Source organism: Sciurus vulgaris (genome assembly GCF_902686455.1).
Source record: "Sciurus vulgaris genome assembly, chromosome: X".
NCBI lineage: Eukaryota > Metazoa > Chordata > Mammalia > Rodentia > Sciuridae > Sciurus > Sciurus vulgaris.
Genome location: NC_136471.1, coordinates 13,842,478 through 13,867,751, shown reverse-complemented (window position 1 = coordinate 13,867,751; position 25,274 = coordinate 13,842,478). Strand labels below are relative to the sequence as shown.

Here is a 25,274-nt window from a genome sequence, read left to right as displayed (position 1 = left end):
GTGTAATGTTTCATCAATGGGGAAATTAAACTATATGACTTCAAGTATCTCCACTTGTCTCTTATCCCTGCTGATTTAGAGTGGGGAGGTAACACATAGGAAAAATGGGTAAATGAGTGGACCTCCAACTGTTACTTTTTTGTTTTAGTTGTTCATGGACCTTTATTTACTTTATTTATTTATATGTGGTGCTGAGAAGTGAAGTCAGTACCTCACACATGCTAGGCAAGTGCTCTACCACTGAACCATAACCCCAGCCCCAACTGTTACCTTTTGAGAATGCATACACACAAGGGCAAACTTTTACCATTTGAAGGCTAACAAAAAGAAAGAGTAGCCTTGTTGAGAGTATCTAAGATTAAAATACTTAAACTAATATGGAGCTCCAGGTATGGGTGCTGCAGGCTGCACCCTCACTTTAGGGAGTAGTCTATGGAGGCAGTGGTGTTAGAAATAATTATCAGGAATTTCCCCATTATAGCCAGAACCACGTATGAAGAGTGTCTTAGTCCACTCAGGCTACATAACAAGTACCATAAATGGAATGGCTTATAAACAAAAAAACTCTATTTCTCACAGTTCTGGAGTCTGGGAAGTCTAAGATTAAGGCACCAATAGATTAAGGATCTGGTGAGGGCTGGCTGTATGGTTCATAGACGGGATCTTTCTGATGTATCTCACATGGTAGAAATGGTGATTATTCAGCAATAATCCCGTTCAAGAGGGCTCCTACCCTCATGACCTAATTACCTCCCAAGGGCCCCACCTCCTAACACTATCAGATATAGGATTATATTCAACTACATGAATTTTGGGGGAACACAAACATTCAGTCCATAGCACAGAGCTATTTCCAACAAACACTGAGCACTACAGAAAAGAGACAATATTAAACTATGAGGATTGCACATAAATATTTCAAAAGTAGAACTGGGAGTGTAGCTCAGTGGTAGAACACTTGCCTATTATGTGAAAAGCCCTGGGTTCAATACCTAGCACCACAAAAAAATTAAAAAATAAACTTCAGGGGTTAAGGATGTAGCTCAGTGGTAGAGGATTTCCCTACAGGTCCTGGGTGTGATCCCCAGCACCACAAGAATAGACAAACAAATAAATGAACTTCATTGGATTGGAACTTCAATTGAGGGCTAGTTCAAGGGAAGAAGAGTCCAGGGTACCTATCTTTCAATTCCTTTCTAGGTTTGGCTGTGAACATGTATTTATGGTTTCCATTCAAGTGACCGCATCTAAAGTGCCTCATGCCTCAAAAACACAATGATAAACACAGTAATAATTGTTATGTATGTCATGCATTTAATTGCTGATTTTCAAATAAATTGCCTCCATGATGGATAGGTATGATCTTAATAGTGATCACAAGTGGATTTTCTATTAGTGGCATAAGTGATGGTGAGCATAAAATAGTTGATATAAGTTTGCTCCTTCATGGTTGGATTTTATTTTTATTGAGCCCTTATTTTTTTGAAGTGCCATAAGGGATGATATTATTGCTCCTTATGTTGCAAATAATGATTATCTCCGTCTCACTGTCATCACTGTCATAAGTCATCATATCACTGTCACTCACATTATCATAGTATACATCATCCTTGGAATCTACCTTCTGAAAGGACCTGGGAAAAGTCTTCATATTACTTGAACTGAAAAGATTTCCAGAATTTTCCTTCTTTGCCTCAGAAATATGGACCAAAGTCTCAGAAGTAGTTTTGCAAACAAGGCATTTTTCCTTGTAATATTGACAATTCTTGGCTAACACAGGCTTAGAGAGCATGACTGCCTTTCCTATACTTATTGACCTTTTAAGATGACGACGTCTGGGTGACTTGACCAATTTTCTTAGACTCGATGACTTGGATAACAAGATGTGGTTGTGTGGATGAGGCAGAAAGCGTGACTTGGCTGGTCTGGCTGAAGACTGTAGACTAACTGGCCAAGGTAGCCTGACTGGTTTATCTGGATAGGATGCATGGACTTGACTGACTATCTTGTGGGCATGGGCTAGCTTATATGACTTTTCTAGGCTATATGTCTTACATGACTTTTCCAAGTGAGATGACCTGAGAAATCTTTGGGGACTTGATGGCTTACGTGATTTTTTTTTACTCGGTTGTCTGAATAACTTTCCTAGGCAGAATGGAAAGAATGACTTTTCTCGAGTTGATGACCTGATTAACTTTCTCTTACTGTGTGGTCTGCGCTTTTTTGCATTCAAAGGCCTGATTAACTTTTCTGCACTGGATGGTATGGGTGACTTTTCTGGACTTAAGGGCCCAGATAACTTTTCTACACTGGATAGCGTGGATGGTTTTTCTAGACTGCACAGATTTTCTGTCTTGGATTCACCGAGTGATATTTTGGATGGCCAGGCTGACTTGTCTCCAATACTTTCTTTCTTGACCCTGAAATGTAGAAATTTTGGAGTATAACAATTTCAAACAAACAAAAAATCCTATTGCTACTATCAGAAAATGGAGTACTATGTCAACTTAGACTTTTGGGTTTTTTTCCCTAGTAGAAAAACTGAACAAAATAAGAATTAGGATGTGGTAAAAACTATAACTCAGGTTATAGATAGGAATCCATGTTGAATGCTTTTCCTGAAGAGCATTTACTTTTTTACATGCACAAGGTCCTGCGTTCAATCCCTAGAACCATAAAATAAATAAAATTTATTTTATGTGTGTTTCAACCACATTAGATAACCTTATAGTTTATATGTGGAATGACACAAAGTTGGTATAAATCTACTATTCAGAGAAAAAGAGACAGGAAGAGAGATAGAAACTTCATTATTCCAGAAGTTAAATGTTTTATTTAAAACGTCGCAAACTAGCCAAGCATGGTGGTGCATACCTGTGATCCCAGCTACTTGGGATGCTGAGACAGGAGGATTGCAAGTTTGAGGCCAATCTCAGCAACTTAGTGAGACCCTGTCTCAAAATAAAAAATTAAAAAGTCTGGGGAAGTAACTCAGTGGCAGAGCACCCCTGGATTCAATCCCCAGTACCAAAAAAAGAAAGAGAAGAAAAGAAAGTTGGGCTGTGGATGAGGCTCAGTGGCATAGCTCTTGCCTAGTATACACAAGGCCCTGGGTTCAATCCTCAACACTACCCCCCAGAAGAAAAAAGTCACTAACTGATAATATAAGAAAAAAAGTTTCTTAGACCAAAGTCATTTTTTTTCTATCATATTCACAATAACCAGTTATCTGTGCATGTTTATATTTATAATATCCTTTAAAATTAAAGAACTTATATCATGGTTAGCTTAATCCTCTTATATGAAAGGCAGGGACTGAGGTCATGAGAGTAACAATTTTGAGTAATTTTTCATGCTATTAAATCTTAAAATGATAGAGCATCCAAATGTTTAGTTGCCTTTGGAAAACAGAGATTCAACCCTCTGTCTCTCCCTCCTGATTCTCCCTCTCTGAATTTTATTCAGATTCTCATGCTCTTTTCCTATTCTTAATGTATAATGAAAGTAATAGCCTGGGGTTCACCTGAACCATGAATGGGAGACAACTTTGGCCAACACTGATAATGTATTTGAGAATATTTAAGAGTGGATATAATTTAAATGAAAGTATCCATCAAAAAGAAGTTGGTAGTTCTTTAGAGGTCTAAAGGTAATAATAAGTAACCTGGACAACAATGAAATCTCTGTTATATGTATATACACATAATTTTCATTCTTAATTTAAAGATATAAAACTAAACTGGGGCATAGCTTGGTGGTAGAGCACCTGCCCAGCATGTACAAGGTCCTGGGTTCTATCCCCAGCATGGCTAAATAAATAAATAAATAAATGTGTCAAACTTACGTTCCAGCTTTGTGGGCATCTTCATTCATGCAATTGTAATGGAGAAAACAAAAACAGGTAAAGACAAAGGCTACGACCATAACACCAATTATGATAACGAGTAGATGTTTCCTAAAATTGTCCATTTTTGTTTCCATTGATTCAAGCTGCTTAGCTCCTGCAAAGACATTGTGTCATCAGAAAATGTGTTAGGTAACCAAGTTTCCTTCCACTTTGACAGTGACTTGGTGTTACAGGTCAAAATCAAATCTCCTTATTAATGATATTTTTTAAAAATTAATAAAGGTTCTACTGTAACTTTGTTTGCTGGAGAATATCTCCAGCTATAGTATTAGAGTATACACACACACACACACACACATATACACACACACACACACACACACACACACACACACACACACACACACCAGGAATTGAACCCAGAGGCACTTGACCACTGAACCACATCCCTATCCCTTTTTATTTTTCATTTAGAGACAGGGTCTCACTAAGTTTCTTAGAGCCTTGCTAAATTCCTGAGGCTGGCTTTGAACTTGCTATCCTCCTGCCTCAGCCTCCTGAGCTGGTGGGATTACAGGTGTGCATTACCATGCCTGGCTGCCCCAGCCACAGTTCAGAAGTCAAATTTGAGAGGCATGTCTAGCTAATCCATACAATCACCAGGGCTACCCCTGTATTGTTGCTTGTCATCACAGTACTTAGGTTTTTAGCTTTTGTTTATCATGGAAGGATTTTATTTCATCATCAAATCTGAAGGTAAGTTTTGCTGGGTATTCAATCTGCCAGTCTATGTCTTTTGATTGATGAGTTCAGGCCATTAACATTCAGGGTTATTATTGAGATGTGATTGGTATTCCCAGTCATTTTGGCTTATTTTTGGTTTTTAACTTGACTTGGTTTCTCCTTTATTTGGCTATTCCTTTAGGGTAGTACCTCCCTTTGCTGACTTACATTGTTGTTTTTCTTTTCCTCCTCATGGAATATTTTGCCGAGAATGTTCTGTAGTGCTGGCTTTCTACTTGTAAATTCTTTTAGCTTTTGTTTATCATGGAAGGATTTTATTTTGTTGTCAAATCTGAAGGTAAGTACTTAGGTTTTTTAGGGTGTTGTGTGCCTTTGAGTATTAATGTGTATAAATGTGTGTGTTGGGGAAAGGGGAGGGGACACAGGGATCACTTGAGCCCAGGAACTTGACACTAGTCTGGGCAATATAGTGAGACCTATCTAAAAAAATCCTACTATTTTTTTAAGTCTTATGCCAGAGTCATTCACATAGTATTATCTAGTGTGGTTGGGGAATTGAATGACAAATAGGAATGAAGAGGGACCACAAATCTGTATTCTTTATGCTTATAGTTTGCTTGGATTTTACATACAGAAATAAAAACCTCAACTGTTGTGCTAGAAATCCTTGAAGACCTACTGCTAGGTCTACTAATAGGCCTACTAATAGGTTATGCCAAATTAACAGCAGATTTCCTAAACATGACACTAACTTTTATAATTAAGTGCTTAAATTAATTATATAATAGATCATAATTTATGAATTTTAAGGTTAGGCACATACCTGTGTTAGAAGATCCATCACTTTGGCTTGTATTTAAACAATTAATTGTCCAAATGGACAAAAATAGGACATAAATTAAAAAATTCATGTCCAGGTCTCTGCTCAAATGTTTCTTCTGCCAAGGTTACTACTGCATTTATGTGGCTCAGCCTGTTCTAGGGGTTTATGACATCACTATCATTTTGCATCATCACCTGACAACATCATCTCACCATGGGGAAACATCAGTTTGTGTATACAAACTTTATCAAATGACTTTTAATCACTTATTTCCTTTCATGTCAAATACTCTTATCAAATTCATAACAAGAAAACTGAAGCATTATTGATCACAGAAGGAATACTTAGAGAAGGTAGGGGGAAATGGGCTAGTTTTAGAAATCAAAGAAGTATTTCAGGAAGCACTTTACAGCCTGCTATGGACTGAATGTTTCTGTCTCCTAAAAAGTCACATTGAAATCTAATCCCAATGTGATGGTATTAGGAGGTGGAATCTTTGAGAGACAATTGTGTCATGAATGAGATTAGTGCCCTTATAAAAACAGGCCAGAAAACTAGCTCCTCCTTTTCACAGCATGAGGATAGAAGGATAAGCCAGCAGTCTCCGTCCAGAAGAGGACTTTTATCAGAACCTAACCATACTGGCACCCTAGTCTTGAACTTTCAACTTTTAAAACCATGAGAGATAGATTTCTGTTGTTTATAAGTCACCCAGTCTATGATAGTTTGTTATAGAAGCCTGAAATAAGACATAAATTGAGACCAAGAAGTGAGACACTGGGCTGGGGTTGTGGCTCAATGGTAGAACACTCACCTAGCATGTGTGAGGCACCGAGTTCAATTCTCAGCACTGCATTGGAAGAAATAAATAAAAATAAAGGTCCATCAAAAACTAAAAAAATGCTGAAAAAAGAAGTGAGGTACTATTGTAAGAGACATAAAAAGGTGGAAGCAGCTTTAGAACTTGTAATGGGTGGAGGCTGGAAGAGTTTCGAAGAAGCTGAAGCTGTCATGAATTGTTTTCCTTTCTCTTAACAGTAGATTTGAAACAACTTTGTGTCATTGCATATGTAGACTATAAAGCTATCTAATGTGGCTAAAACAATAAAACACTCTTAAGGAAAAGCATTCAACATGAATTCCTATCTGTAACCTGACTTATAGCTTTTACCACATTCCAATTCTTATTTTGTTCAGTTTTCCTACTAGAGCAAAAAAAGACCAAAAGCCTAAGCCGAGCTTTCTACCGATAGTAATAGGAATTTTTTGTTACATTGTTACACTCCAACAGTTACTTATTTATTTTTATTCCTCCTCCTCTTCCTTCTTCTTCTTCCTGGTGGTACTAGGGACTGAACCCAGGGGTGCTGTAACCACTGAACTACATCCCCAGCCCTTTTTATTTTTATTTTGAGACTAAGTTGCTGAGGCTGGCCTTGAACTTGCAGTCCTCCCATTTCAGCCTCTTGAGTCCCTGGATTACAGGTATGTGCCACCATGCCCATCTCCCAGCCCTTTTTCTTGATCTTTCAATTTCTAGATAGCATTTTTATTATGGAAGACAAAGACTGAGAGCTCTTATAAGAAGTCCTCTACAACTAATCCCAGTCATGAGAGTTCCCTCCTGACCTAATCACCTCCTCAAAGCCTGCCTCCTGATTTCATCACTTTGGGGATTAGGGTTTCAACATGTGAATTTTGGAGGAACATGAACATTCATTCAGTCCACTACAGGAACCCCAGGAAGACATTTTCTAAGATGGAAAAGACCAACTCAGTTAAAAATACACGGGAGCTTGGTGTAGTGATGTACATCTATAATCCCAGCTACTCTGGAGGCTGAAGCAGGAGGATTGCAAGTTCAAGACTACACTGGGAAACTTAGCAAGACCTTGTCTCAAATTAAAAATAAAAAGGGCTGGGAGCTGGGCACAGTGTCTCACTCCAGTAACCCCAGCAATTTGAGAGGCTGAAGTAGGAGGGTTACAAATGTGAGGCCAGCCATAGCAACTTAGCAAGACCCTCAACAACTTAGTAAGAACCTGTCTAACATTTTTTAAAAATAAAAAGAACTGGGAATGTAGCTCAGTGATAAAGCACTCCTGGATTCAATTCCCAGTACCAAAACAAACACAATAACAACAACAACAAAACTATGGGAAAGAGTATGGGGGAAGATATTAGATGTTGAAACCACAGGAAAGAGTGGAGATAAGTGATGGGGCCAACTCCACAGGGGTTAGGAGAGAGGGCCATGGCAGAACATCACTCTTCAAGGTGTATAGAAATGTAGAGCAATAGATAGGAGTCTGGTATAGATTCAGTCAAGATGGGGCTATGGTGGACATGAAGGGATTGTGGGGAGGCATTTGAAGAATTTCTGTGAGATGGCTGCTATTTTCCTAACAAATTAAGAGTAGAGATCATATTTTAAAATGAGGCAGGGCAGAATTTTGAGGACAATGGGGAAGATTTGAGACAGATGCCTTGGAGAATGAAAGACTAAAAAAAAAAAAAAATCAGATGTGATGTGGTTGGGAATTTTGCCTTTCTCTGGCTAATGAGAAAAATGTTCCCTCTAATGATAAAGCTATTTCTGTGATAGTTGATGTGTTCATTAAGTTAAAAAATTAATCATTTTAATGAATACCACTTGGGAAGTAGATGTTAATCAGGGCTGCTACATAACAGGGCATTCGACTTGCTGATGAGGTTTTCCTGAGAATGATATTGTCAGTATTTGACTAATGGACCAGTACATACTGTTCAAGGAGTTGACTCATCTCAGAGCTCTGAAGCCTAGGTCCCAAAAGCAGAGCATCCATGAAACCCTTTGATTAGCACATGCTCCAGTCTCCTTTTGTTTAGCCTATCTCTTCCTGCCCTTGTTTCAGAATCACATATGAACAAAGGCAGCCTAATGTAAGACATTTTTCCTGGAGAGGTGTGGACAGGTATGTGGTGATAGGAAAAGCACTCTGTATCCCCTCAAATAGACTGGCTCTTTTACTTTTGTGTTGTATCAACCTGAATTACCTGTATGCCATTCAGAAATATTTTATGAGGGTTTCCTATGTACCATTGAGACTTCAGAGATAGGAGGGAAAGACATTAAAGAAAAACAAGCATGTTAAAGGTGCCTGGAGACCTGAGAGTAGCCAGTTTGACCTCATCAAGGTCAGGGGAAGCTTTGCTGAGGAAGCATTACTGGGGCTGAGTTCTGAAGGATGAATAAGAGAAAAGGAAAGAGAAGAAGATTTTAAGTAAAGGAGCTGCATGTGCAAAGACACTGTGGTGAAAAAGTGGGGCAAGCTTGAGAAACCAAAAGAAGGGAAGGGAGTTGAGGCTAGAGAATTTGGGGCCTTGTAAGTCAAGTTAAGAATGTTGGACTTTAAGAATAAAAGGAAATTACTGAAGAGTTTTTAGCTAGGGAGTGACATGATATGATGTGTATCTGAGAAAACCCCCTCTAGCCATGGTATCAGGAATAGATTAGAGAGACATGGAGAAGTGAATGAAAGTAGCAAGACAATTAGGAGGCTGTTACAGAGGTCCAAGTGAGAAAAGATGATGGCTTGAAGCAAGGTGGTAGTGATGCAGAGGGAGAAAAATGAACTACTTTGACTTTTTTTTGGTGGTACTGGGGAGGGAACCCAGGACCTCATGCATGCCTGGAAAGTTCTCTACCACTGAACCACATCCCCAACCCCACTTGAAGAAATATTTCGAAAGTCAAATGCACAGAACTGAATGATAAGTAGGTTATGTGGTGTGAGGTAAAGAGAGGTGGCAAGGCTGATTCATTCATTCCACAGAAAGCATTGAGTGTCCATTGTGATGGAGGTTTTGTGCTAGGTGGTGAACATTCAAATAGACATAGCACTTATCTTCAAGGAGTTTGAAATCTGATGCAGGGAGTGAGAGATGTACCTAAGCAATCACTATGCACTGTGGATATGTGCTATCTTGCAGCCAGGGGTGTTACAGTGTACAGCACCAGGCCATGAGAGCATCTATTCAGAATGGCAGCTCCTGAAGCTGATGACCCTTGAGCTGAAGTGGGGGTTTTTATTTGTTTTTTAGTATGAATTGGACTTCCTTGAATCTAAAAAGTAGGGAAAGGGCATTGGATTGCAGACAAAGAAATCAATATGTGCAAAGCATGGTTGAGGGGGCTTCATTTCCATATGGCTAAGATGAAGAATGTCCAGTGGTAAGGGTGGGGGTGGGTAGCTGGAAATGAGGCCGGAATGGGTAAACAGGGGCCAGGTTATGAAAGGGGCCTTTCTTTAAATCTATTTCTTCATCCTTAAAATGAATAGAAGAGATGAAAGAACATGTTCTATAGGGGTTGCATTCTTTGAAATTATGCATCTGTGGCCATTGGAATAGAACAAAATTAAATATTCATTGAAAAATACAACCCACTTTTACCCTGAAGCTCTAAATAATCCTGTTCCTCAAATACCTTTTAACTGTATAAAGATCAGAAAATGTTATTTGGCTTTTTGAATAAGTGGCTTTTTAAATTTGAGCAGCACCTTTAAAGTGAAAGAATGTATCTGTCAACTCTTTTTAAAATCAGTTTTTTCCCTAGTGATGGATAGATGAAACAAATACCTTAAAGCCAATATTTCAGAAATAGTTTCCATATTAATTTGACATTAGTTTCATATTCACAGTGAATACAGAAACCATTTACTTTTTTTTCTTTTACAGATTTATATAATTTTATTTGCAAGTTCACATAACTGGCATGTTAGAAATCATTCATTTCTCTTGGAAATTCTGGGGTAAAATTCTGTTGAAATTTTGCATATTAGATGCTTTTTAAAACCCCATTTCTTGTTTTAGATTTGTTGTTATTGTTGTTATTGTTGCCAGGGAACCAGTAATACCCAAGCTTCTCCCAGATGGAGGACACAGTGGGTTTGAACCCTTGTCTTCTTTCAGGTGAGAGGAATCACCTTTCTGGCATTGCAGCCTGGTGACTCTCTACTGCCCTCCTCTGGTCCTCAGTCGATAGTGCAATTCCATCTGGAGCCTTAGTTTTTCTTTTCCCAGTAGGTATTTTTAATTAAAAAAATAATATATGCACCTTATGAAAATTTTAAATCACACAGAGGTAGTTCAGATTCCTTTATCCCTTGAGTTCTTCTGACCTCTTGAAAATTGCTTAAAATATTTCTTACCCACAGTCTGCCAAGATATGTGAAATCTTCATCTTTATTTTTAATTGCATTTTTAAATTGCATAAGAAATATATTAATCTATTCTCATGAAAAATACAAAAAACATAAACACATACAAAATAAGGAGTTATGGACTCCTTTCCTTTCCTATCTCACTCTATTTTTATTCTGGAGATAATGACTCAAAATTTTGATGTACATTTCTCAGATCTTTCTTTTTTTAATATTTTTTTTGGTAGTTGTAGATGGACAACATGCCTTTATTTTATATGTTTATTTTTTAATGTGGTGCTGAGGATCGAACCCAGTGCCTCACACATGCTAGGCAAGTGCTCTGCCACTGAGCTACAACCCCAGCCCCCATTTCTCAGATCTTTCTACCACACTTACACGTACACATACATGATGAATACAAGTTCACATCACACACAAATAGGATCATTCTTTCAGTATTATTTTTCAGAATTTTTTTAAACCACAAAACTATTTGTACTTTGATGTTCCTAGCAACAGTATTCAAATAGCTAAAAGGTAGGAAAATCCAAATGTCCATCAATGGACATTGGGGTCAAAAAAAAAATATGTCCCTCCAATGGAACATTATTCAGCCTTAAAAATAAATGGAATTCCAATGCATACTTCAATATTAATGAACCTTGGAGACATGCTAAAAAATAAAGACCTATGATTCCACTTATATTGGGTAAATAGAGTGGTCAAATTCACAGAGAAAGAAAGTAGAATAAAGTAGTCCTGAAAAGAGCTAGTAATCACAGCATCCCTTCCTCCTGTGTGGGTATGTGGCTCAGACTAGGTCAGTGATAGTTTCCCATCTGTGGCCATAATAATTGGTCAATAGTTGGCATGTGAAGTGGGACAGGCCAATTGGAGGCCTTCCCCCAAGATTTTCAACCACGCGGGCTAAGAAGTGCCCTTACCACCAGTGGCATTAAACCTAGGAAGGATGTGAATCCGAGGTTGCCTGTTGTATGGCCCCTATTAATAGGAGTAAGCTAAGGGGAGAAGAAAAATGGCATACATAAAAACATAAAGATGAAAGATGGCATATGCCTGTAATCCCAGGATCTTGAGAGGCTGAGACAGGAGGTTCAATTCCAGCCTCAGCAATTTAGCAAGGCCCTAAGTAGCTTAGTGAGACCATGTCTCAAAATAAAAAATAAAAGTGGATGGGGATGTAGTTCAGTGGTAAAGTGCCCCTGGGTTCAATCCCCAGTACCAAAGGAAAAAAAAAAAAGGAGGTGCAGGAGGAGGAGGAAGAGGAGGAAGAGGAGAAGAATTATTATTATTATTATTTTCTGAGAACCACAAATTCTATTTTTCCTAAGACCAAATGCAATCCCTGCCTTTTGGGTGGTTTCATTATATGTATGGATATATTCCTTCTTTTGTTTAACTGGTTAAAATTGAGTTTGTGTCCTTTGCAATCTTGACTTGCAATTCAGCGCCACACTTCTGTAGCACAGGGCATGCTGCTGAGGTAGACTGAGGCTGAGACCAAGGTTTATGGAATTTCAAAAGTCCCCTACCAGCCATTACCAGCATACCTCCTCTTTGCAGTCTTGGACATTGCTGGCAAGAAAGCAATTGACAATTTTCCATCCCTCTGCTATGGAGGTGTGGCTAGGGGCACACCAATTCTTGGCTGCCAGTGCAAAAGCATGTGTGTTCTTACTTGCACATGCTCACAATATGTGTATGCATGTGTGCCCTGAAGTATGTTCACAAACACATAGACATGCATGCATAAGACCTCAGTGAGCAGTCTGTAAGAATCTGTAGGAAGTATCTGTAGTACTAAAAATTATGTTTTGCTATAATGTCAATTAATGTGCTCTGGTAGCTATCATGTTAACTGGTGAGAAGCAAGTTTGATCTGGACTGTCTGTCCAGTCTCAATTTATTCAGTAATAGACATTAATAGAATTATTAATAGGTTGCTTTCTGGTCTTTGACCATCCTCAAAAGGAACTCTTGACATTCCATTATCCATTTCACAATTGTTTGCCTTTCATGCCATCATGTGGGCAAAGAACACAAACACCAAGGCAACAGTGACCCAAAATTGCATTTGAAGGGGCCCTAAGGATTGATCAGATATTTTTCCTTGCAAAGGTGGAGAAGTAGGAAGGACACAGGAGCAAGACCTGAGTCCCCAGTCAAGAATGACAGACTACTTCTACTAAACTTTTACGATGAGTTTAGTCTAGAGGGTTTGCTAATCTAAATGCCATGCCCTCAGAGGAACTACCACTTATTAGCACCTTGGGGTGCCAGGCATGAAATTCTCACATCTGCATTATAATCTTCATTTTACAGATGAGCCTACTAAGGCTCGGAATGGCTAAAGAGCATGCCCAGGTCCCCATAGCAGAGCCAGGAGGTTCTGAAAGTAAACTGGGAATATAAACTGAAAATATAAAATAAAAAGTTTTATTAGGAAATTACATGCAAAGGAAGATAGGTGTTATATATATAATTTGTGAAGCTGAAGAATAAAATGAATACTAGTGAACCTTCCAATTAACAAGAATATCACCAAAGACACTGATTTTCCTTGTGTGCTCCTCATCCTATAGCCCTTTCTCCCCTGAGATAGTCACTCTCCTTAATTTTTTTTTTTTTTTTTTTTTTTTTTTTTTTAGTACCGGGGATTGAACTCAGGGACACTCAACCACTTAGCCACACCCCCAGCCCTGTTTTGTATTTTATTTAGAGACAGGGTCTCACTGAGTTGCTTAGGGCCTTGCTATTGCTGAGGCTGGCTTTGAATTTGTGATCCTCCTACCTCAGCCTCCTGAGCCCCTGGGGTTACAGGTATGCACCACCACACCAGGCCTGACTTACTTTTCTTTCCCTTGATTTTCATTAATGTTTTATCTCAGAAACACAGTTTTGCTTTATTCTAAAAGATGTAAGAATGGAAGGCTGGGAATGTAGCTCAGTGATAGAGAGTACTTGCTTAACAGGTGTGAGACTCTGGATTTAATCTCCAGCACCACAAAAAGGAAAAGATTTTTCTTTTGGACCAAGGACTTAACCCAGAGGCTCTTTACCACTGAGCTACATCCCCAGTCCTTTCTATTTTTAAATTTTGAGACAGGATCTCACTAAGTTGCTGAGAGTCTTGCTAAATTGTTGAGGCTGGCCTTGAATTTGCAATCTTCCTGCCTCAGCCTCCTGAGTTGCTGGGATTACAGGCATGCACCACTATGCCTGGCTGGAAAGATCATTTTATATTTCTCCTGTAACGTGCTTTATTCAGTTAAAATTTTCCGTGAGATGTATCTGCATTGGCATGTGTACCTGAAGTTCTTTTTTCACTGATACATAGGATTCAGTTACATGAATGTGCCAGTTTATAATTCCCCATTCTCCTATTGGTGTATGCTTAGCTTGTTTCCAGCTTCACCTGTCACAGGCAATGCTGCTATAAATGTCTGTGTCCATGACTTGCATTGCATGTGAATAAGAGTTTCTCTAAGGAACACACCCCAAAGAGAATGGCTGCATTACAGGGAATACAAATGTTCAACTTTTGTAGGACAATCTCCCAAGAGAAGCTGTATCAGTTTATATTCCCACCAGAGTGTAAGAGAGTTCTATCGGTCCACACCTTGTGGTCATTGCAAGTTGCCAGAACTTTATATTTTGGCCAAACTAGTGAGGGTAAAATGATAATGTCACTATGGTTTTCTAGGAGTTTATCAAATTTATATGTCTTCAAATTTAGTAGCATAAAGTTGTATCACTGAATGGGACAGAAGGAGAGAAGTGCAGATGGGAGAATCACTAGGGAAAGGGCTGTATGTCAGGTCAAAGGTTGGTGCACACATGGAACAGAAGCAAAGCCAGCACAGAGGGAGCATAATGAGCTCACCCCTGCCTTAGGTAGTTGACCTCCATACCTCACACATTGCCTCACTTGACCTGTGGCATCTACCAGACCTCACCTGCCAGTCTGACCTTTCCCCAGCAGTCCTCAATGACTGTACCATATGATATGATGCAATTGTATTTTAGTTTTAACCAAGATGATTCAAGCTGGGTCTTGTGCTTTTTATCTTTTATCAGCTAGCTTTTGCATTTGGATGAACTTCCAGAGGTTATTTCAAAATATCTTTCTTGCCATTCCATCACCAGTTCACTGTCAATTCCTCTTTGATCATCAAACAACTTTAAAATTGCTTTTTGAAATGCATGGAGCTCTTTCATAGGCTTCTGAAAGATATGTGAGAATGAATTTTCAGGAATTTATTTTAGAACTAAAAACTGACTTCAATTTCTTTGACCTAGAACAGGGAGAGACACTGTTAACTTAGCAGCTGTGAATTATGATGATCTTTGTTCTTTCAGAGATTTTACTGCTGATCGAGTCTGATGTTGTAAGTCAGGTTTTGCCCATTGGATTACAACATGTGGACATTAAAAACAAAACCCAGGGCAGAGCGTTTGCCTAGCATGTGTCAGGCACTGGGTTCAATCCTCAGTACCACATAAAAATAAATAAAACAAAGGTTCATCAACAACTAAAACAAACAAACAAAATAAACAAAAACCAAGCCCAAAATAAGTATTTTAATAATCATAAGGTAAGTTAACTTTGCCTTTGACCCTGTATTGTAGCTAGAATCTGATAATGACCCCCAATGAACTACTGTTACTTGTAACCTTCTATAATTCCTGCCCATATTGAATATAGGCTGGCCTGTGACTAGTGCTGACCAATAGAATGCTGTCACAGGGATGCTGTGTCAGTTCTGGACCTAGTCTTAAGAGAACTGGAAGTTTCTGATTTGTGTCTCCAAATGCCATCAGCCCTCCATATTCTCAGGTTCTGTATCAACAGATTCAACCAACTACAGAACAAAAATATTGGTGGGGGAATTGCATTTTTATTGAACATAGACAGATTTTTTTTCTGGGTCGTTATTCCTGAAACGATGCAAGTGCATAGCATTTGTATTGTATTATGCATTTTAATTAATCTGGGGATGATGTAAAATATAGTTATGCAAACACTGCACCATTTTGTATAAGGGACTTGAGCAGATGAGGATTTTGGTGTTAGTGAAAGGGCCTACAACCAATCCTCCACAGATACCGAGGATGACTGCATTCACTTTTAGGAACCCTGATCCAATGTGAAACTCTAGCTGCCTTTCTGCAGAGTCCACATGCAAAGGTCACATGGAGAGGAGAGGCCTGAGACCATATGGCTAGACAGAGCAGATCAGGTGTACCAGTGTCCCAGTCGAGTCTCCAGATGACTCCAGTACTAGTTATCATGTGACTGCAACTGCATGAGAGGCCCCATGTGAGAACAGTAGAACATTGCAGCTGAGCTCAGTAGACCTATAGAACCATAATAGAAAATAGATGGTAGGTTTAGGGTGATTTTTAAATGCAATAATAGATAACCAAAATAGAAATTGGTATGTGGAAGGGAGTGCTGACATTACCAACATCAGCAGCCAAAAGCGGAAATGGTGTTAAAGAAACTGTTAGTGAAGGCTGGGAGGAAGTGTCCACTTTGGGGAACTCTTAGCCACTGTGTAAGAAGTCAGTGGCTGGAAAGGCCACCTGGAGTAGAAAGGTCTTAAGCTACAAGGAGGAGAAAGGCCTAACCTTCCCAGCATCTCAAGCAAAACTCCCGATGACTCCAGCTCAGGGCTTTCTTGGTATCTAAATGTGACCACATCAGGAACTGCCCAGCTCAGCCAAGTTTACACAGGAACCAATGTAAGATAAATACAGTAGTTGCTGTTTTAAGCCATCAAGTTTTGGGTGATGTTTGTTTTGCACATGGGCAAACAAACACCTCTTTTGATCTCTGGCTTTCGTTGTTCATCAACTCCTGCATACAAAATGATCTCAAGCTGCCCCATACCCATTCAAGACCCTTCAGTTATAAAGGTCCACCTCAATCTGCCTTCCCTTTGGCAGTGCCACAGATGGTCATTAAGGCCTTGACTTTGTGGTCAAGTGGCCCTCAGGTCAAAGCCCTGCTCTTTTATTTGTTAACTTGGTAAGTCATTAAAGCATTTTTTAAAACTAGGAAAAAAAAAAAAAACTAGGAATTGAACTCAATGCCCTGTAACACTGATCCACACCCCCAGTACTTTAATTTTTACTTTAAGACAGGGTCTCGTTAAGTTGCCAAGGCAGGCCTCAAACTTGCCTCAGATTTGTGATGTTCCTACCTCAGGCTCTGGAATCACTGGGATTACAGGCATGTGCCACCATGCCCAGTCTTTTTTTTTTTTTTTTTTTTTTTTTTTGATACTTTAAACTGTCAATGTCTCAAATTGGGGAAATTATATTTGTCTCTTTCCAGGCTTGCTATAGGGATAAAATGATCATAAACACCTACAATACTTTAAAGCCACAGGCATAAATGTGCTTTATTTCCATCAGAAAATCAGTAATCAGCCATACTAGCTTCCTGAAGACTGCACATTAGTTAACCTACCCATTCTCAGCATCCCAGTTTATATTTGCAAAAATGCTGCTTACCACCAACAGGTGGTCTGAGGAGTCAACACTCGGGTTTCTGTCATCCATCTGTCCTTCTCCCATGATCTTTGGACTTTATCTTTGCCAGTGTCCCTCAGATATAGCATGTCATTTGGGGACCTGCTTCATGTTTAGCTCCGAGCCATTGCCCTGAAGTTATTTCATACAAGCTGGCCTCCCTCATCCATCATTAGCTAAGACAGTACTTTTTAGATACTTTTCACCCCTCAAGAAACTCCCTTATTTGCAACCTTGCTCTGAGACAAAGCAGGATCCCCAACTGGACTCAAAAAACCTCTCCTAGGGTCAGGGATGTGACTCGGTGCTAGAGTATGTTAGCATACATGAGGCCCTGGGTTCAATCCCCAGTACCAAAACAAAACAAAACAAAACAAAACAAAACAAAACAAAACAAAACAAAACAAAACAGAAACCTCCTCTGGAGTTCAGCTTCCAAATAAGTTGGAGCAATATGGGCTGCATTTATTCTCTCACATGAAGCAATGGAAAAAAAAAAACAGATGAAATATTTTAAACAGTCTCAAGATGCAAGACATTAGGAAATAAAGGACAGTGATTCTGGGAGATGGAAAATAAACAAGGAGAATACTACTATGTCTCAGCTTACTATCCAGAGATTTTCCAAACCACTGTGCATGATGCAGGACCCAGGCAAAGACAGGCAGACTTTCTGGGGGGTTTCTAATACATGGAAGAGTATGATACATGGCAACAAAAGCACCAAGGATGGGAAGGGAGAAATGAAGGTTTGCTCCTGTGGGTCTTACCCTGCATGTGAAATGGCACTGACAATTGGAGATGAAGATGTAACAAGATGAAGATGTAATAAAGTGTCAACAAATTGCTGCACAAAACAGAGGCCTAGCTAATAAGTTAACAGAGTTAAAATGATATAATAAAGCAATAATCCAAATTAAGGCAGAAGAAAGACGAAAAGTGTGAAAGAGAATAAATGGGGGAAAACTGATAATGAGGTGATATGATTAAACCTAATTATATCTGTAATCACATTAAATGTGTATGGTTTAAATACTTTAATTAAAGGCAGAGATTGACATTGGATATAAAAGTTAAGACCCAGCTACATTCTGCCTACAAAAAATCTGTTTTTTTTAATCAGTTCATTTGAGTCATACATAATATTAGGGTTCATTTTGACTTAATTGTACAAGCATGGAATATAATTTGCTGTAATTCAGCCCCTATTACTTCTCCTTTCCCTTCCATTTGACTTCTCCCTGTTCTCTTTCTTCCTACTCTACTGATCTTTCTTCTATTTATTTATATATTTTTAAAATTAGTGCCTTGTGAATATATATGAAAATTCACTGTGGTATGTTCATATATGTACATAGGAAAATTTGGTCACATTCACTCCACCATTCTTCTCTTTTCCCATTCCTCCTCACTCTCCCTCAATCCCCTTCCTCTACTCCACTGATCTCTCTTCTATTTTCATGGAAACTTCCCCTTTGTACTCCCCTCCCCCATTTTGGTCTAGCTTCCATATATCGCAGAAAACATTTGACCTAGGACTTTCTGGGTCTGGCTTATTTCACTTAGCATGATGGTTTCCAGTATCATCCATTTCTTGGCAAATAACATAACTTCTTTCTTCTTCATGGCCAAGTAATACTCCACTGTATTTTCTTCATTCATTCATTTGTTGAGAGGCACTTATGTTGTTTCCATAGCTTGGCTATTGTGAATTGCACTGCTGTAAACACTGATGTGGCTGTATCCCTATTGTGTGCTTATTTTATTTTGTTTATTTATTTATTTTGTATTTTATTTTTGGTTCTGGGGATTGAACCCAGGGATGCTTTACCACTGAGTCACATCCTCAGCACTTCTTTCTCTTATTCTGAGACAGGGTTTCTCTAAGTTGCTTAGGGCCTCGTGAAGTTGCTGAGGCTGGCCTTGAATTTGCAATCCTCCTGCCTCAGCCTCCCAAGTTCTGGGATTACAGGTGCATACCACTGCACCCAGCTACTTTGCTTATTTTAGATCTCTTGGATATAAACCAAGGAGTGGGATAGCTGGGTCATATGGTAGGTTCGTTCCTAGTTTTTAGGAATCTTCATACTGCTTTCCAGAGTGGTTGTACTAATTTGCAGTCCCACCAACAATATACAAAGTATACCTTTCCCCTCACATCTTGCCAACATTTATTATTCTTTGTAGTTTTGATAATTGCCATTCTGACTGGAGTGGGATTAAATGTCACTGTGGTTTTCATTTGCATTTCTCTGATTGTTAGAGATGTTGAACATTTTTTCAGATATTTATTGGTCATTGATATTTCTTCTTTGGAGAAATGTCTGTTTAGTTCTTCTGCCCACTTATTAGTTGGGTTATTTGTTTTGGGGGTGTTTTTTAGTTGTTTTTATATTCTGGATATTAATACCCTATCTGAGGAGCAGGTAGCAAAGATCTTTTCCAGTCTGCAGGATCTCTCTTCACACTCTTGTTTCCTTTGCTGTACAGAAGCTTTTTAATTTGATGCCATCAAACTTATTGATTTTTAGGTTTTATTTCTTTCACTTTAAGAGTCTTGTTAGGGAAGTTGATGCTTGTGCCAATATGTTGGGGTATTAAGCCTATGTTTTTTTCTAGTAGTTGCACTGTTTATAGTATAATTCCTAGGTCCTTGATACATTTTGATTTGACTTCTGTGCAGGGTGAGAAATAGGGATTTAGTTTCTTCTATGTATTGATGTACAGTTTTCTCAGCATCATTTGTTATAAAGGCTGTTTTTCCTCCAATGTATGTTTTTGGCACCTTTGTCAAGAATCAGATGACTGTATCTATGTGGGTTTGTCTATGTGTCTTCTATTCCATTGGTCTCCATGTCTGTTTTGATGCCAATGCTATATGTACTATAGCTCAGTAGTACAATTTGAAGTCAGGTATTATTATACTTCCAGCATTGATCTTGTTCAGCATTGTTTTGGCTACTCTGGGTCTTTTATTCTTCAAAATGAATATAGGAACTCTTTTTTTTTCTAGTTCTATGAAAAATGTCATTGGTAGTTTGATGGGATTTGCATTGAATATACATAGCACTTTTGGTAGTATGACCATTTTGACAATATTAATTCTGTCTATCCAAGAACATGGGAGGTCTTTCTGCCTTCTGAAGTCTTCTTCAATTTCTTGCTAAGAAACTAGTTCTTAGGTATTCTTACCACACACAAAAAAAGGTAACTACATGAGGTATGAGGTGATGATATGTTAATTAGCTTGATTGTAGTAATTATTTCACAATATATACAATATTTCAAAACATCACATTGTACCCTTTAGGTATATGCAATTTTTATTTATCAATTATACATCATTAAAGCAGAAAAAAGGTAAAAGGGTAGAAGAAGATACATAGTCATGAATTGTATAATGATATTTTGGTCAACAATGGATTGCAGATAAAATGTTAGTCCTATAAGATGATATCATTGAGTGGCCTGAGTGTGGTGGTTGTTGAAGTATGCTCTATGATATTTGTGCAGTGATGAAATAGCCTAACAGTACACTTCTCAATATGCCCCCGTCATTCAGTGATGCATGACTGTACTGTGATTACACGAGTCCAATGAAAGCTGGAGTTGATATATTAACATCAAAGTACATTTCAAAGCAAAAATTCTGCCGATCCAGGAGCATGGGAGATATTTCCAACTTCTAAGGTTTTCTTCAATTTCTTTCTTTAGTGTTCTGTAGTTTTCATTGTAGGGGTCTTTCACCTCTTTTGTTAGATTGATTCCCAAGTATTTTATTTTTTGGGGGGCTATTGTGAATGGGGTAGTTTTCCTAATTTCTCTTTCAGAGAATTCATCACTTATAAATAAAAATGCATTAGATTTATGAGTGTTGATTTTATATCCTGTTACTTCGCTGAATTCATTTATGAGTTCTAGAAGTTTTCTGATGGAATTTTTTGGAACTTCTATGTATAAAATCATGTCATTGGCAAATAGTGATACTTTGAGTTCTTCTTTGATATACCACATTTTCTTTACCCATTCATCCATTCATGGACACCTAGGTTGGTTCCATAGTTTGACTATTGTGAATTGTGATGCTATAAACATGGATAAACATGTATCACTGTAGTAAGATGACTTTACTTCTTTAGAATAAATACTGAGGAAGGGTATAGCTGGGTCATATGGTGATTTCAAGTCTAGTTTTTTGAGAAACCTTCGTACTGATTTCCACAGTGGTTGTACAATCCTACCAACAGTGTAAAAGTGTTCCTTTTTCTCCACATCCTATCCAGCATTTATTATTCTCTATATTCTTGATGACTGCCATTCTGACTGGTGTGAGATGAAATCTCAGTGTAGTTTTGATTTGCATTTCCCTAATTGCTAATGATGTTGAACATTTTTTCATATATTTTTTGTATTAATTATTTTTGGGTACTGGGGATTGAACCCAAGGTGCTGAGTCACATTCCCAACCCTTTTTTATGTTTTATTTTGAGACAGGATCTTGTTAAATTGTCTAGGGTCTCACTAAGTTTCTGAGGCTGACCTCAGACTTGCAATCCTCCTTCCTCAGCCTCCTGAGCCATTGGGATTACGGGCATGTGCCACCTCACCCTTGGTAAATCACTTTCAACTGGATCTCTGAACTCATTCAATTTTATCTTTCTATTTTAAATGTTTTCTTGCTCACTAAAGAATACTTATTGGTACCTTGTACCTTAAGAGCTAGACTAATCACTATCAATGTATTGTGCTGATAAAAGATTTTCTATTTAAATAACTGGAAATTTCAATTCCTAGGAAAATTATTATTTAATTTTCCAGGGAAATTATTATTTAAAACATTCTGTGTACATTTCTGGAACCAACAGCAGGAATTAAAATTCATCAAAACCATTTTTTTAACCTATGCCTCAAAGTGAAATTTAAGAACTTTCTAATCAAATGATCAGGTCAGTGAGTTTGTTTGCCTGCTGTGTAGTCTTTTGCAAGTGGAATGGATCAGTTGAACTGCTGAACACAGAAAACGGAGTGACTATTTACTCAGTTCCTTGAATTTCTCCAAGGAGAAATGATTAGGACTACTCTAGATGCATATAGGAAAGAAGTTCATTAATGACATAGGGTGGATGCCTTAGGATGTCAAGGCTTAATTTCTTTGCTTAGCCCCAGTTGAAAATGCTAATATGTATTAACAGACACCATCTACCACCTCACAGTGTTGCTCTGGGAATTCTCAAGTGAAAGTCTGTTAAGCTTTCATGAGAAATAAACTTAATGCTATACCCTAAGGAAATGCCAAGTTGCTGATTTTTTTTTTTTTTTTTTTTTTTTTTTTTTTTTTGCGGTACTGGGGATCGAACTCAGGGCCTTGTGCTTGCGTGGTGAGCACTCTACCAGCTGAGCTGTCTCCCCAGCCCCAAGTTGCTGATTTTTATGATTAAGTTGAAACTTTTAAAACTGTGTTTTTCAAAATAAAGAATTAGTGCTGGGTATAGTGGTACATACCTATAATTCCAGTGACTCAGGAGGTTAAGTTAGGAGGATTGCAAGTTTGAGGCCAAACTCAGTAACTTACAAGGCCCTAAGCAACTAGTGAGACCCTGTCTCAACATTAAAAAAAAAAAAAAAAAAAAAAAAAAAAAAAAAAAAAAAGAATCTGTACCACTGTTTTAAAAGTACAAAATGCAAACAAAATGAAAAATATTCAGACGAGATCAGGTACATTCAGGATGGTATGGCCATAGACTGAAAAATATTCAAGTTTTTTTTTTTTTTTTTCAGTACTGGGGATCGAACTCAGGGCCACTCTACCAGCTGAGCTATCTCCCCAGCCCCCTGAAAAATATTCAGAAACCCACCATCTACATTGGGTCAGACTAATATTTAGGATGCATGTATATATCCTGGCTTTAAAATTCATTTATATATAATTTTAAATACAAGGGATATTTTAGAAGATTGACATTTTAAGAATAACTTTCTCTTTTTTTTGGTACTGGGGATTGAACTCAGGGGCATTCAACCACTGCGCCACATTCCCAGCCCTATTTTGTATTTTATTTAGAGACAGGGTCTCACTGAGTTGCTTAGTGCCTCACTGTTACTGAGGCTGGCTTTCAATTTGCAATCCTCCTACCTCAGCCTCCTGAGCCGCTGGGGTTACAGGTGTGTGCCACCATGCTCAGCCAAGAATAACTTCCTCTTCAGCATCAGGTAACACATTATCTATCTATCTATCTATCTATCTATCTATCTATCTATCTATCTATCTTAGAGATATATTCCCCCTTTGGTACTGGGGTTTGAACCCAGGGGTACTCGTATCACTGAGTTGCATTCCCAGCCCTTTTTATTTTTTTATTTTGATACAGGGTCTCACTAAGTTGCTAAGACTGGCCTCGAATTTGCAATCCTTCTGCCTCAGCCTCCCCAGTTGCTGGGATTACACTTATGCACCACCACACCTGACCAGCAAATACACTTTTGAACTTGAAAGGGATTTGAAACTAAAAGCTGAGACCCAGAGATTGGAAATGATTTGAATGAGGTAGGGTAGAACCAGGGCTAAAACTTCAGACTTCTGCTGTGTAGCCAGAGATCTTTGCTCTCTTTACCATACTGCCCATCATGGAGGTCTGTTAACCTCAGGCTTTAATCAAACATCTTTTTTTCTTAAAATATCATCTTTTCCTGCTAAGCATGCTTCAGAGAAATCAGCTAGAATATAGGGAGAGAGGAAACTTTGTTAATACATTTTTTTAGTTAAATCATGATATTGTCCATTCATCCAATAAACAACTTTTGAGAACCTGATTAGCTAGATTTTTGTATGACTCAACTTTTTCTTGTTGTTAGAAAATTGGATTGGCAGGTCAAACATAGTGCTAGTGAGTGCAATCAGCCTAATTGCTTCATAACATGTTTTTAATTTAATGTTCAACAAAGGCCATTTACCCTACATGCAAATCAATAGACAAAACCAAAGCTGATTGTTGAGCAACAAGAAAACTTCAAGCTGATTGCTCGCTGCCTGGTTTCCTAAGCATGGTCTAATGCAATTTGAGATAACCTTGAAGCTTTACACAAGTTTTACTGAAAGAGCTATTTTGAAATAGCTTAGTGACTTGTAAACTATTTCGGGTAGCTTATAAATTGTGTCAAACATCTCAAACACATTGGAGAATATCATGCTAAGTGAGATAAGCCAATCTCAAAAATTCAAAGGACGAATGATCTCACTGATAAGCGGATGATGACACATAATGGGGGGTGGGAGGGGGGCAAGAATGGAGGAAGGAGGGACTGTATAGAGGGAAAAGAGAGGTGGGAGGGGTGGGAGGAAGGAAAAAATATCAGAATGAATCAAACACCATTACCCTATGTAAATGTATGGTTACGCAAATGGTATGCTGTTACTCCATGTACAAACAGAAAGAACATGTATCCCATTTGTTTACAATAACAATAAATTTAAAAAAAATCTCAAACACCTTTCCAGATTCTGACCATGTTTAGCAGAAGTTGAAGACCAGGCTCAGAAATGAATGTATGAAAACAAAGAAAGTGGGAAGGGTCAGGATGGTGTGGCTTAAGGGGTACCTGAAAGGCTTTCTTGTCCAAAAAGTTCTTTCCAATCACATGTCAAGTGTGTGAAATTCTTTTATTATAGACTGGAGCCATACAAGTAAACAACTGTCCTAGCAGGGATTAGTTTTAGGAGCTAAGGTGAGGGGAGTAGGAGGGGAGTAATTGCGATGAAGGGCAGGTGACTTCACCTGGTGGCTCTCCAGGTCCTTTCCAGCTCAGTGGAGACAAAGGTGCAGAGACTTTTGTTTAAAGTTCATTACCTTCTAAATGCAACTCATGTCTAAAACAAGTTATTTTTTCTTAATAGAGGTATGCTTTGTTTAACATGCATTTCTCATAAACTTTGTAAAACTCTTGTGCTTTGCAGCTCAAGTTGTTCAAATGTACTGTTGTGTAAGTTTAATTTTTGATTTGTTTGCTTAAAGTGAGAACTACCTTAATATGTCAAAGTGGAATGCATTTCAGTGAAAGAAACCAATTTCATTTCTATCCCAACCACATAGATCTCAAAAGTCTTTAATTGCCCTATTGA

At 38.3% G+C, this 25,274-nt stretch overlaps 1 protein-coding gene and 1 long non-coding RNA gene across 2 annotated transcripts in view; one reads left to right on the top strand and one right to left on the bottom strand.

The window, feature by feature from the left end:
- LOC306651898 overlaps nucleotides 1-25,274 on the top strand; it is a 317,192-nt gene that overhangs the window by 22,956 nt on the left and 268,962 nt on the right. The window lies entirely within an intron of this gene.
- Nucleotides 1,475-5,502, bottom strand: LOC306651053 (uncharacterized protein CXorf66; the record flags this gene model as incomplete). The annotated part of the gene is made up of 3 exons (XM_079123597.1): nucleotides 1,475-2,420; nucleotides 3,845-4,001; nucleotides 5,415-5,502. The coding sequence occupies 3 exons, from the start codon at nucleotides 5,500-5,502 to the stop codon at nucleotides 1,475-1,477; spliced, it is 1,191 nt and encodes a 396-aa protein (XP_078979723.1).